At 40.8% G+C, this 15,284-nt stretch overlaps 1 protein-coding gene across 1 annotated transcript in view; it reads right to left on the reverse strand.

Moving 5' to 3' along the window:
- The window catches only part of LOC112432436 (protein NLRC3), a 3,307,575-nt gene that overhangs the window by 675,153 nt on the left and 2,617,138 nt on the right, over nt 1-15,284 (reverse strand). The window contains exons 52-54 of the mRNA XM_076881152.1: nt 10,339-10,518; nt 8,823-8,999; nt 3,055-3,234 (exon numbers count right to left, since the gene is read on the reverse strand). Of these exons, the coding sequence (XP_076737267.1) occupies nt 3,055-3,234; nt 8,823-8,999; nt 10,339-10,518 (537 nt within the window). The remainder of the gene's footprint in view (nt 1-3,054; nt 3,235-8,822; nt 9,000-10,338; nt 10,519-15,284) is intronic.

A 15,284-nucleotide genomic window follows, 5' to 3' on the forward strand; every position in this document is an offset into this window, starting at 1 on the left:
CAAATGGGATCAAATGGTCAGACAAAAGAGGGTTATGAGGAAATATGATGAAATATTGTGTATTAGCAGCAACTTATTGAATCATTTTCCTCAGAAACCAAACAAAATGATTGACAAACATGTTTTTACAAACTCAGTGTTGGACTTGGATCAGCAGGATAAGCTGATGTTTAAAGGCATTTGAGTCTCGCTGTATGAGAGTCCAGTTCTTACTCAATATTTATGGATGATGTTCTTTCAGTGTTGCACTTTGTAGACGCTCCCTGAGCCTCACAGCCAGCTGCACATGGACCAGCTGACATTACCCAGCATTAGAGGCGGATGTAAAAAATTCATGTTCCCATTTAAATGGTTTTAATTTGAATAAAACGATGTTGATTCATTCAATCCTGAATCGATGTTTAATATAAATGTATTTTGCCAGAATCTCAGGTTAAAGCTCACAAACTATTTCAACAAGCAGCAAACAGCTAAAACAGTAAATGAGAGCAGCTAAACACACAAAGATGGAAACACAGAGCGTGGATCGTTCACTCCACGGCACGTACACGGACACGCCGTCGGGGCTGAAAGTGGACAGCTCACAGATCCTGAAGCTGCAGGTTTCATCTGTCTCCAACCAAAACTGAGTGAAGCAGCAGCAAAAGAAGATCCAAACTCTGCTTCACGTTTGATCAATATGCTCATGAATTCTCTCTGACTTTGGCTGTTCCTGCCTGCACAGCTCTCTCTCTCTCAGTGTACTCCAAGAACAGCTTCAAACATCTGTTTCTGCATCATTCACTGTTTATTAGCCACCAGTCTGCTGTTGTGTTCAGTGCTGTCGGCCTCTGACAGTAAAGCCTCATTTCTGCTGTTCCATGGAAACTTTTTAAAATGATGACAGATTACAAACTCTCAGCTGTGTCTGTAATCAAACCTCTGTAACTTTGCTTCACTTCAGCAGCATCAGCTCATGTTCACATGTTGCTTCATGGTTTGCTTCAGTTTTTGATCGACTGCAGAATATTTTGAAGGTTATCTGCTATAAAAAGCCAGAAGAGGAAAATCTGCTTCATGTGTTTCTGTTTGATCCTCAGTGACTTTGACACAAAGGCCTCTGCTGTGATGATCACACCTCTGATCAAGTCTCACAGTGTCACAACTGATAAATGATCAGAGGTAGAATATTTCTGACTGTCTGCTGTGTGCCGTGACCTTTGACCTGCTAAAGACAGTCAGCTGTGGATTATTCATTGTTGTGTCTGATACTTAGAACTGTGAGGAAGAAGCTACACAGTTAATCAGGGTCCCCTCTCTCTGAATCAGGAAAGGTGGGCAGGCCGCGTGTGGGCCGCGGGCCATACGTTGAGTATCACTGTTTGAAATGTGAACATTGTTCTGCTGCAGTCAATGGACTAAACCAGAGAAGAAGAAAACAGACTTTACCATGAAGATCCTCAGTGTGGATCAGTATAATATCAGCCTGATGTCTGCAGTTTAGTGTCAGCACAACTTTCACATCATATTCATCTCAGCACAACTAAAACATGCTGACTGACCTCAGAGTTTCAAGTTTACATCCTGGACTCTCCAGGAAACCACACAGATGCTTCACTCCTGGATCCTGCAGCTTGTTTCCCCACAGCTCCAGCTGTCTCAGATGGGAGGGGTTGGACTTCAGTGCTGCTGCCAGATAATCACAGCTGATCTCTGACAAATGACAGCGCTCCAATCTGTATAAAGAATGAAAGATGTAAGTTTATTAGACAAAGTGCTTGAAATCATTCAGTGTTTCATCATCTGTTCAGAGCTGAAGAAGGTTCAGAATGTAGAAGTTTAGAAAATGGAAACTCCAAACAGCTGAAGCCAACAGGAAGCAGCTTCAAACAAACACAACAAGAGAAAAAACTCTGAATGTTTCACATTAAAGTCGAACATTTCTAACAAGAGTATTTTAAAGACAGCGTCACTGATGATCATCTTCTGTCCAGTAAAACTTTGGTTTTCCTCATGTGAGTGTTAATGATGCACAAAGACTGTGAGTGCAAAGAGGGAGCGAGGAGGATGACAGAGAGATGGTACAGGAGCATCAAGAACCCGGCGAGGAAATGAGCAGAAGGACTTTGGAGCCTGTTGGATTGAAGCTTTCACAGAGACGTGTTTGACTGGACACCACCAGGACAGACTTTTAATCCCAGGATTTGGATGAGCTTTCTGTCTTTATGGTCACAAATGATGCTGTAACTCTGTGAATGTCCTGGAACTGTCAGCAGTGTGGTTACGTCCTTTTGACCTGAGTTTCCACAGCTCTTATAACAGCAGTGTACATTCAGACTGAGACACGCTTCAGTCTGTATGGACCTGTTTCTGTAGCTGCCACCATCATTCTACATGTTTGTACATCAGTTTATCAAATCCTGTCTGCTGTCTTCATTTATTACTCTTCACCTGCTTCAGTCTCACTGTGTGGGCGGAGCTACCTGAGCCCCGCCCACACAGACACAGCTCCTCTCTGGAGCTAAACGTCTGCTTCATGTCCGCCTCTTTTCTTCATCCTCCACCTCTCTTTTCTCTTCTTCAGTGTTCTGCAGCCACGGAGCCTCACAGCCATTAGCACGCCCATACCTGAGCAGCTAGCATTACCCAGCATGCCGTGCAGCAGTGTCAGTTTGTAAATGTGCAAGAATTCCTGCTCCAAACTGTTTCACAGACTGCTGTGTGCCGTGACCTTTGACCTGCTAAAGACAGTCAGCTGTGGATTATTCATTGTTGTGTCCGATACTTAGAACTGTGAGGAAGAAGCTACACAGTTAATCAGGGTCCCCTCTCTCTGAATCAGGAAAGGTGGGCAGGCCGCGTGTGGGCCGCGGGCCATACGTTGAGTATCACTGTTTGAAATGTGAACATTGTTCTGCTGCAGTCAATGGACTAAATCAGAGAAGAAGAAAACAGACTTTACCATGAAGATCCTCAGTGTGGATCAGTATAATATCAGCCTGATGTCTGCAGTTTAGTGTCAGCACAACTTTCACATCATATTCATCTCAGCACAACTAAAACATGCTGACTGACCTCAGAGTTTCAAATCGACATCGTGGACTCTCCAGGAAACCACACAGATGCTTCACTCCTGGATCCTGCAGGTTGCTGTAGGTTCCACTCAGGTCCACCTCTGTGGGATACGAGGGGTTGGACTTCAGTGCTGCTGCCAGATAATCAAGGCCAATATCTGACAAACCACAGTCCTTCAATCTGTATTAAGAATGAAAGATGTAAGTTTATTAGACAAAGTGCTTGAAATCATTCAGTGTTTCATCATCTGTTCAGAGCTGAAGAAGGTTCAGAATGTAGAAGTTTAGAAAATGGAAACTCCAAACAGCTGAAGCCAACAGGAAGCAGCTTCAAACAAACACAACAAGAGAAAAAACTCTGAATGTTTCACATTAAAGTCGAACATTTCTAACAAGAGTGTTTTAAAGACAGCGTCACTGATGATCATCTTCTGCCCAGTAAAACTTTGGTTTTCCTCATGTGAGTGTTAATGATGCACAAAGACTGTGAGTGCAAAGAGGGAGCGAGGAGGATGACAGAGATGGTACAGGAGCATCAAGAACATTAAAGTCTGGCGATTAAATGCCTCACTCCTAAATGACAGCCAGTTTTGTGAGTTCATACATACTGAACTAAATACTTACTTGGAGTTGAACACAACTCCGAAAATATCGCCTTTAACTCTCTGGGATTGCACCAAGACATACATTAGAGGTCGCATAATATCATTTGCAAGTGCCAGGAAAAAAAGAAAAGAGGCTAGGCGGTGTGAATTGGAGGCCAAAATAAAACACCTAGAGCAACAACACAAAAAAGCACAGACAGCCAATTTGCTTTCCGATCTTAAAATGTTACGTAGTGAGCTTAATAGTTTAATAAACGAGAAAATTGAGGGCAATTTAAGATTCATTAAACAAAAGTACTATGAACAGGGTAGTAGGACTAGTAGATTGCTGGCAATAAGACTCAGGAAACAGCAAACTTGTAATATGGTCCAAAAGTTGAAGTCAGATCAAACCCTGATTACTAAACCAGTTGTTTTGCCAATTTTTCAAGCCATTATATAAAAATTCAGATACATGTAAAGATAACAATACACTGTCTGATTTCTTAGAAAAGATCAATTTAAAAACACTGCCAGAGTCTGTAGCAAAGGAGTTAGATGAACCAATTCGACAACAAGAAATTTTACAGGTGATTTCAAACCTTAAAACTAAAAACAGTCCTGGCCCTGATGGTTTTATTAACGAATTCTATAAAAAACTTAAGGACAAAGTCGCACCCTTATTACTGAAAGCTTACCACTGCGCTCTGGAGACTGGGACTATGGCGTCGTCCTGGAACGATGCTACAATTGTCGTAATCCATAAAGAGGGCAAGGACCCCACAAACTGTCAATCATACAGGCCACTCTCATTACTTAATACTGATTTGCGCATTCTCACCACGATTTTAGCCAAAAGAGTTAGTAAAATTATTACACAGGTTATAAATCCAGATCAAACGGGGTTCATTGCAGGAAGGCACTATGGGCACAATGTTCGTAGATTGTTGAACTTAATGTCCTTGTACAAGACCAAACAAGAAGAAACAATGATTCTGTCTCTTGATGCGCAAAAAGCATTCGACAGGGTTTCCTGGCAGTACTTGGGCCAAACACTTGAAAGATTCAAATTTGGGCCAAACTTAATTAAGTGGATACAGATTCTTTATTCCAACCCAATGGCGGCTGTACGGGTAAATGGAACAATATCAGCCAGATTTCCACTGGAACGTGGGCGTAGACAAGGATGCTCACTGTCGCCCCTGCTGTTCGATATAAGTATTGAGCCTCTGGCGCAGTTGATTAGAGAAGAACATGAAATTCAGGGCCTTTCAATTAATGGAGAACAGCATAAATTGTCCATCTATGCAGACGATGTACTTTTATACATTTCAAATCCTGCAGTCAGTTTACCTCATTTAAGAGAAATTATTACGGTTCCCTCTCTGGTTACAAAGTTAATATTGACAAAACATTGGCAATGGATATAGGAGGAAACATTTCACTAACATTCAAGGAGCGATGTGGCTTTAAATGGCCAGACGAAGGTATCAAGTATTTAGGAATTCAAATTCCTCACTCATTATCAGACTTGTTTAAAGTAAATTATGAAGTTATAGTTGCAAAAATAAAAAAAGATTTAGAGAGATGGACAGTCCTGCCTCTGTCTTTCTTGGGTCGGATCGAGAGTATACGTATGAATGTATTGCCAAGACTTCTAGACCTTTTTCAAATGGTGCCTATTAACATTCCCAACTCTACATTTGATAATTTAGATAAACTTTTTTCCAAATTTATATGGCAAGGCAAACGCCCAAGGATCAAGTTCCAAACATTAAAACTGTCAAACCTGCAGGGGGGATTGGCTGTTCCAAACCTGAAATATTATTTCTGGGCAGCTCAGATGAGACCCCTGACTGTATGGGTGCGGGATTTGTCTGAAACTCAGTGGCTAAACATTGAGAAGACAATGTGCGAAAGATCATTGGAATCCCTGCTTTGTTCTAACATTTCAATTAAAAATGTGCATATGGGGGAACGGACGAGGGTCACACTAAAGATTTGGCGTAGAATCAAACAATCATTTGGTCTTCCAAAAGAAATTTCAATGTTATCAAGCCTCTCCTCCCTGCAGAGTTTTTCTCCTATTGTGGAAGACTCTGGCTTCAGAGCATGGTCAAATAGTAGGTTTCATAAACTTTGTCATGTTGTGAGGAATGGGCACCTGAGCTCATTTGAACAGTTGAGGTCAGTTTTGGCTTCCTTCTTCTGACTTTTTTAGATTTCTGCAGCTAAGAAGCTTTTTGACAAAACATAAAGAATGGAGGCAAGTTTTGGAGCCCTCACCCATTGAGGAAATATTTCTAAAAACATTTCAAAGTAATTCCTCCCCAAAATTAATCAGTCATTTTTATAACACATTTATGAGTTTCAATACAAATGCAACTTTGGATATTAAGGCAAGGTGGGAAGCTGAGACTGGCACTCAAATCTCAGAGGACACCTGGGAAGAGGTGTTCGGTGAAGCCCATCTGGTGACTAATTCTGGGCTGTGGAGAGAATTTAAATAGAAGGTGGTCATGAGATATTTTAGAACCCCAGAGATAATTGCCAAAATGAAGCCTACAAATCCTGACACCTGCTGGCGAAATTGTGGTACTTCTTTAGGAACCCACTCACATATATTCTGGTCATAACCAAAAATCTGCTCACTTTGGAATGACATATTTAAAGTTCTCAGTACAGTTTTCCAACAACCATTAACAAAAGACCAACAGTTAGCCATTTTAGGAGTCTTACCAAAGGGTTTTGTGGGAAACAATAAAACGTATCTCTTAAGAATCTTACAGCAGCACTAAAGTGTATCACTATTAAATGGCTGAATCTTGACCCACCTTCATATAATATGTGGATTGATAAAGCAAGAGAAATTTACCAGATGGAGGAAATAACATCTGGTCTGCGGATTCAGAGAGAATTGTTTACTGAGCGTTGGCGACCCATACATGCTTTACTGTTTCAATAATTTAGCATAGGTCTGTTTTGTTTTGTCCATTTACGGCTAAGTTTGTCACAAGTTATTTAATATTACATAAAGATTTTGTTTTGTTTTGTTTTTGTTGTTGTTGTTGTCTGTTTGTTTGTTTGCTTGCTTGGGTTTTGTTTTGCTTCCCAGTTTTGTTTTGTGCTTCCTAATTGCAGTTCTTATTTTAATCTACATTTCTGCATTGCGGTTCCTGTAACTGTCCTACTTGTGAACATTGACAAGTACAAGTTGTAATGTTGTAAATTATAATAAAAATTGAGTTAAAAAAAAAAAAAAGATGAACATTAAAGTCGTACATTTCTCATAAAAACAGGACAAAGACTTGAAAAAGTCGTGTTTTTCCTTCCAGGAACCACATGGCTTCACTTTTAAAGGTGAAGTGTGACAGAAATGGACATATTTGAAGTCCAACACCTTTTTCCAGTCACATTATTAAAGCAGACAAACTACAAGCTCATTTTCATTGCAACAAGTCATCTTCTGACCTGGACTAACAACACTGGTCTCTATGTGCAGCTGGCTGTGAGACCAGTGCTCAGGGAGCGTCTACAAAGTGCAACACTGAAAGAACATCACACACTCATTTGCTTCCAGCACTTTCACACAAACATCTACTGTCATTATTGTCACCAAACTCTGTGGATCCTTTATTGCAAATTCAAATGGGATCAAATGGTCAGACAAAGAGGGTTATGAGGAAATATGATGAAATGTTGTGTATTAGCAGCAACTTATTGAATCATTTTCCTCAGAAACCAAACAAAATGATTGACAAACATGTTTTTACAAACTCAGTGTTGGACTTGGATCAGCAGGATAAGCTGATGTTTAAAGGCATTTGAGTCTCGCTGTATGAGAGTCCAGTTCTTACTCAATATTTATGGATGATGTTCTTTCAGTGTTGCACTTTGTAGACGCTCCCTGAGCCTCACAGCCAGCTGCACATGGACCAGCTGACATTACCCAGCATTAGAGGCGGCTGTAAAAAATTCATGTTCCCATTTAAATGGTTTTAATTTGAATAAAACGATGTTGATTCATTCAATCCTGAATCGATGTTTAATATAAATGTATTTTGCCAGAATCTCAGGTTAAAGCTCACAAACTATTTCAACAAGCAGCAAACAGCTAAAACAGTAAATGAGAGCAGCTAAACACACAAAGATGGAAACACAGAGCGTGGATCGTTCACTCCACGGCACGTACACGGACACGCCGTCGGGGCTGAAAGTGGACAGCTCACAGATCCTGAAGCTGCAGGTTTCATCTGTCTCCAACCAAAACTGAGTGAAGCAGCAGCAAAAGAAGATCCAAACTCTGCTTCACGTTTGATCAATATGCTCATGAATTCTCTCTGACTTTGGCTGTTCCTGCCTGCACAGCTCTCTCTCTCTCAGTGTACTCCAAGAACAGCTTCAAACATCTGTTTCTGCATCATTCACTGTTTATTAGCCACCAGTCTGCTGTTGTGTTCAGTGCTGTCGGCCTCTGACAGTAAAGCCTCATTTCTGCTGTTCCATGGAAACTTTTTAAAATGATGACAGATTACAAACTCTCAGCTGTGTCTGTAATCAAACCTCTGTAACTTTGCTTCACTTCAGCAGCATCAGCTCATGTTCACATGTTGCTTCATGGTTTGCTTCAGTTTTTGATCGACTGCAGAATATTTTGAAGGTTATCTGCTATAAAAAGCCAGAAGAGGAAAATCTGCTTCATGTGTTTCTGTTTGATCCTCAGTGACTTTGACACAAAGGCCTCTGCTGTGATGATCACACCTCTGATCAAGTCTCACAGTGTCACAACTGATAAATGATCAGAGTTAGAATATTTCTGACTGTCTGCTGTGTGCCGTGACCTTTGACCTGCTAAAGACAGTCAGCTGTGGATTATTCATTGTTGTGTCTGATACTTAGAACTGTGAGGAAGAAGCTACACAGTTAATCAGGGTCCCCTCTCTCTGAATCAGGAAAGGTGGGCAGGCCGCGTGTGGGCCGCGGGCCATACGTTGAGTATCACTGTTTGAAATGTGAACATTGTTCTGCTGCAGTCAATGGACTAAACCAGAGAAGAAGAAAACAGACTTTACCATGAAGATCCTCAGTGTGGATCAGTATAATATCAGCCTGATGTCTGCAGTTTAGTGTCAGCACAACTTTCACATCATATTCATCTCAGCACAACTAAAACATGCTGACTGACCTCAGAGTTTCAAGTTTACATCCTGGACTCTCCAGGAAACCACACAGATGCTTCACTCCTGGATCCTGCAGCTTGTTGTTGATGCTCAGGTCCAGCTGTCTCAGATGGGAGGGGTTGGACTTCAGTGCTGCTGCCAGATAATCACAGCTGATCTCTGACAAATCACAGCGCTCCAATCTGTATAAAGAATGAAAGATGTAAGTTTATTAGACAAAGTGCTTGAAATCATTCAGTGTTTCATCATCTGTTCAGAGCTGAAGAAGCTTCAGAATGTAGAAGTTTAGAAAATGGAAACTCCAAACAGCTGAAGCCAACAGGAAGCAGCTTCAAACAAACACAACAAGAGAAAAAACTCTGAATGTTTCACATTAAAGTCGAACATTTCTAACAAGAGTGTTTTAAAGACAGCGTCACTGATGATCATCTTCTGCCCAGTAAAACTTTGGTTTTCCTCATGTGAGTGTTAATGATGCACAAAGACTGTGATTGCAAAGAGGGAGCAAGGAGGATGACAGAGAGATGGTACAGGAGCATCAAGAACCCGGCGAGGAAATGAGCAGAAGGACTTTGGAGCCTGTTGGATTGAAGCTTTCACAGAGACGTGTTTGACTGGACACCACCAGGACAGACTTTTAATCCCAGGATTTGGATGAGCTTTCTGTCTTTATGTTCACAAATGATGCTGTAACTCTGTGACTGTCCTGGAACTGTCAGCAGTGTGGTTACGTCCTTTTGACCTGAGTTTCCACAGCTCTTATAACAGCAGTGTACATTCAGACTGAGACACGCTTCAGTCTGTATGGACCTGTTTCTGTAGCTGCCACCATCATTCTACATGTTTGTACATCAGTTTATCAAATCCTGTCTGCTGTCTTCATTTATTACTCTTCACCTGCTTCAGTCTCACTGTGTGGGCGGAGCTGCCTGAGCCCCGCCCACACAGACACAGCTCCTCTCTGGAGCTAAACGTCTGCTTCATGTCCGCCTCTTTTCTTCATCCTCCACCTCTCTTTTCTCTTCTTCAGTGTTCTGCAGCCACGGAGCCTCACAGCCATTAGCACGCCCATACCTGAGCAGCTAGCATTACCCAGCATGCCGTGCAGCAGTGTCAGTTTGTAAATGTGCAAGAATTCCTGCTCCAAACTGTTTCACAGACTGCTGTGTGCCGTGACCTTTGACCTGCTAAAGACAGTCAGCTGTGGATTATTCATTGTTGTGTCTGATACTTCGAACTGTGAGGAAGAAGCTACACAGTTAATCAGGGTCCCCTCTCTCTGAATCAGGAAAGGTGGGCAGGCCGCGTGTGGGCCGCGGGCCATACGTTGAGTATCACTGTTTGAAATGTGAACATTGTTCTGCTGCAGTCAATGGACTAAACCAGAGAAGAAGAAAACAGACTTTACCATGAAGATCCTCAGTGTGGATCAGTATAATATCAGCCTGATGTCTGCAGTTTAGTGTCAGCACAACTTTCACATCATATTCATCTCAGCACAACTAAAACATGCTGACTGACCTCAGAGTTTCAAATCGACATCGTGGACTCTCCAGGAAACCACACAGATGCTTCACTCCTGGATCCTGCAGGTTGCTGTAGGTTCCACTCAGGTCCACCTCTCTGGGATACGAGGGGTTGGACTTCAGTGCTGCTGCCAGATAATCACAGCTGATCTCTGACAAACCACAGTCCTTCAATCTGTATAAAGAATGAAAGATGTAAGTTTATTAGACAAAGTGCTTGAAATCATTCAGTGTTTCATCATCTGTTCAGAGCTGAAGAAGGTTCAGAATGTAGAAGTTTAGAAAATGGAAACTCCAAACAGCTGAAGCCAACAGGAAGCAGCTTCAAACAAACACAACAAGAGAAAAAACTCTGAATGTTTCACATTAAAGTCGAACATTTCTAACAAGAGTGTTTTAAAGACAGCGTCACTGATGATCATCTTCTGCCCAGTAAAACTTTGGTTTTCCTCATGTGAGTGTTAATGATGCACAAAGACTGTGAGTGCAAAGAGGGAGTGAGGAGGATGACAGAGATGGTACAGGAGCATCAAGAACATTAAAGTCTGGCGATTAAATGCCTCACTCCTAAATGACAGCCAGTTTTGTGAGTTCATACATACTGAACTAAATACTTACTTGGAGTTGAACACAACTCCGAAAATATCGCCTTTAACCCTCTGGGATTGCACCAAGACATACATTAGAGGTCGCATAATATCATTTGCAAGTGCCAGGAAAAAAAGAAAAGAGGCTAGGCAGTGTGAATTGGAGGCCAAAATAAAACACCTAGAGCAACAACACAAAAAAGCACAGACAGCCAATTTGCTTTCCGATCTTAAAATGTTACGTAGTGATCTTAATAGTTTAATAAACGAGAAAATTGAGGGCAATTTCAGATTCACTAAACAAAAGTACTATGAACAGGGTAGTAGGGCTAGTAGATTGCTGGCAATAAGACTCAGGAAACAGCAAACTTGTAATATGGTCCAAAAGTTGAAGTCAGATCAAACCCTGATTACTAAACCAGTTGTTTTGCCAATTTTTCAAGCCATTATATAAAAATTCAGATACATGTGAAGATAACAATACACTGTCTGATTTCTTAGAAAAGATCAATTTAAAAACACTGCCAGAATCTGTAGCAAAGGAGTTAGATGAACCAATTCGACAACAAGAAATTTTACAGGTGATTTCAAACCTTAAAACTAAAAACAGTCCTGGCCCTGATGGTTTTATTAACAAATTCTATAAAAAACTTAAGGACAAAGTCGCACCCTTATCACTGAAAGCTTACCACTGCGCTCTGGAGACTGGGACTATGGCGTCGTCCTGGAACGATGCTACAATTGTCGTAATCCATAAAGAGGGCAAGGACCCCACAAACTGTCAATCATACAGGCCACTCTCATTACTTAATACTGATTTGCGCATTCTCACCACGATTTTAGCCAAAAGAGTTAGTAAAATTATTACACAGGTTATAAATCCAGATCACACGGGGTTCATTGCAGGAAGGCACTATGGGGACAATGTTCGTAGATTGTTGAACTTAATGTCCTTGTACAAGACCAAACAAGAAGAAACAATGATTCTGTCTCTTGATGCGCAAAAAGCATTCGACAGGGTTTCCTGGCAGTACTTGGGCCATACACTTGAAAGATTCAAATTTGGGCCAAACTTAATTAAGTGGATACAGATTCTTTATTCCAACCCAATGGCGGCTGTACGGGTAAATGGAACAATATCAGCCAGATTTCCACTGGAACGTGGGCGTAGACAAGGATGCTCACTGTCGCCCCTGCTGTTCGATATAAGTATTGAGCCTCTGGCGCAGTTGATTAGAGAAGAACATGAAATTCAGGGCCTTTCAATTAATGGAGAACAGCATAAATTGTCCATCTATGCAGACGATGTACTTTTATACATTTCAAATCCTGCAGTCAGTTTACCTCATTTAAGAGAAATTATTACGGTTCCCTCTCTGGTTACAAAGTTAATATTGACAAAACATTGGCAATGGATATAGGAGGAAACATTTCACTAACATTCAAGGAGCGATGTGGCTTTAAATGGCCAAACGAAGGTATCAAGTATTTAGGAATTCAAATTCCTCACTCATTATCAGACTTGTTTAAAGTAAATTATGAAGTTATAGTTGCAAAAATAAAAAAAGATTTAGAGCGATGGACAGTCCTGCCTCTGTCTTTCTTGGGTCAGATCGAGAGTATACGTATGAATGTATTGCCAAGACTTCTAGACCTTTTTCAAATGCTGCCTATAAACATTCCCAACTCTACATTTGATAATTTAGATAAACTTTTTTCCAAATTTATATGGCAAGGCAAACGCCCAAGGATCAAGTTCCAAAGATTAAAACTGTCAAAACTGCAGGGGGGATTGGCTGTTCCAAACCTGAAATATTATTTCTGGGCAGCTCAGATGAGACCCCTGACTGTATGGGTGCGGGATTTGTCTGAAACTCAGTGGCTAAACATTGAGAAGACAATGTGCGAAAGATCATTGGAATCCCTGCTTTGTTCTAACATTTCAATTAAAAATGTGCATATGGGGGAACGGACGAGGGTCACACTAAAGATTTGGCGTAGAATCAAACAATCATTTGGTCTTCCAAAAGAAATTTCATTGTTATCAAGGCTCTCCTCCCTGCAGGGTTTTTCTCCTATTGTGGAAGACTCTGGCTTCAGAGCATGGTCACATAGTAGGTTTCATAAACTTTGTCATGTTGTGAGGAATGGGCACCTGAGCTCATTTGAACAGTTGAGGTCAGTTTCGGCTTCCTTCTTCTGACTTTTTTAGATTTCTGCAGCTAAGAAGCTTTTTGACAAAACATAAAGAATGGAGGCAAGTTTTGGAGCCCTCACCCATTGAGGAAATATTTCTAAAAACATTTCAAAGTAATTCCTCCCCAAAATTAATCACTCATTTTTATAACGCATTTATGAGTTTCAATACAAATGCAACTTTGGATATTAAGGCAAGGTGGGAAGCTGAGACTGGCACTCAAATCTCAGAGGACACCTGGGAAGAGGTGTTCGGTGAAGCCCATCCGGTGACTAATTCTGGGCTGTGGAGAGAATTTAAATAGAAGGTGGTCATGAGATATTTTAGAACCCCAGAGATAATGGCCAAAATGAAGCCTACAAATCCTGACACCTGCTGGCGAAATTGTGGTACTTCTTTAGGAACCCACTCACATATATTCTGGTCATGCCCAAAAATCTGCTCACTTTGGAATGACATATTTAAAGTTCTCAGTACAGTTTTCCAACAACCATTAACAAAAGACCAACAGTTAGCCATTTTAGGAGTCTTACCAAAGGGTTTTGTGGGAAACAATAAAACGTATCTCTTAAGAATCTTACAGCAGCACTAAAGTGTATCACTATTAAATGGCTGAATCTTGACCCACCTTCATATAATATGTGGATTGATAAAGCAAGAGAAATTTACCAGATGGAGGAAATAACATCTGCTCTGCGGATTCAGAGAGAATTGTTTACTGAGCGTTGGCGACCCATACATGCTTTACTGTTTCAATAATTTAGCATAGGTCTGTTTCGTTTTGTCCATTTACGGCTAAGTTTGTCACATGTTATTTAATATTACATAAAGATTTTGTTTTGTTTTGTTTTTGTTGTTGTTGTTGTCTGTTTGTTTGTTTGCTTGCTTGGGTTTTGTTTTGCTTCCCAGTTTTGTTTTGTGCTTCCTAATTGCAGTTCTTATTTTAATCTACATTTCTGCATTGCGGTTCCTGTAACTGTCCTACTTGTGAACATTGACAAGTACAAGTTGTAATGTTGTAAATTATAATAAAAATTGAGTTAAAAAAAAAAAAAAAAGATGAACATTAAAGTCGTACATTTCTCATAAAAACAGGACAAAGACTTGAAAAAGTCGTGTTTTTCCTTCCAGGAACCACATGGCTTCACTTTTAAAGGTGAAGTGTGACAGAAATGGACATATTTGAAGTCCAACACCTTTTTCCAGTCACATTATTAAAGCAGACAAACTACAAGCTCATTTTCATTGCAACAAGTCATCTTCTGACCTGGACTAACAACACTGGTCTCTATGTGCAGCTGGCTGTGAGACCAGTGCTCAGGGAGCGTCTACAAAGTGCAACACTGAAAGAACATCACACACTCATTTGCTTCCAGCACTTTCACACAAACATCTACTGTCATTATTGTCACCAAACTCTGTGGATCCTTTATTGCAAATTCAAATGGGATCAAATGGTCAGACAAAAGAGGGTTATGAGGAAATATGATGAAATGTTGTGTATTAGCAGCAACTTATTGAATCATTTTCCTCAGAAACCAAACAAAATGATTGACAAACATGTTTTTACAAACTCAGTGTTGGACTTGGATCAGCAGGATAAGCTGATGTTTAAAGGCATTTGAGTCTCGCTGTATGAGAGTCCAGTTCTTACTCAATATTTATGGATGATGTTCTTTCAGTGTTGCACTTTGTAGACGCTCCCTGAGCCTCACAGCCAGCTGCACATGGACCAGCTGACATTACCCAGCATTAGAGGCGGCTGTAAAAAATTCATGTTCCCATTTAAATGGTTTTAATTTGAATAAAACGATGTTGATTCATTCAATCCTGAATCGATGTTTAATATTAATGTATTTTGCCAGAATCTCAGGTTAAAGCTCACAAACTATTTCAACAAGCAGCAAACAGCTAAAACAGTAAATGAGAGCAGCTAAACACACAAAGATGGAAACACAGAGCGTGGATCGTTCACTCGACGGCACGTACACGGACACGCCGTCGGGGCTGAAAGTGGACAGCTCACAGATCCTGAAGCTGCAGGTTTCATCTGTCTCCAACCAAAACTGAGTGAAGCAGCAGCAAAAGAAGATCCAAACTCTGCTTCACGTTTGATCAATATGCTCATGAATTCTCTCTGACTTTGGCTGTTCCTGC

The sequence above is a fragment of the Maylandia zebra genome, unplaced genomic scaffold (genome assembly GCF_041146795.1).
Source record: "Maylandia zebra isolate NMK-2024a unplaced genomic scaffold, Mzebra_GT3a scaffold03, whole genome shotgun sequence".
Lineage (NCBI taxonomy): Eukaryota > Metazoa > Chordata > Actinopteri > Cichliformes > Cichlidae > Maylandia > Maylandia zebra.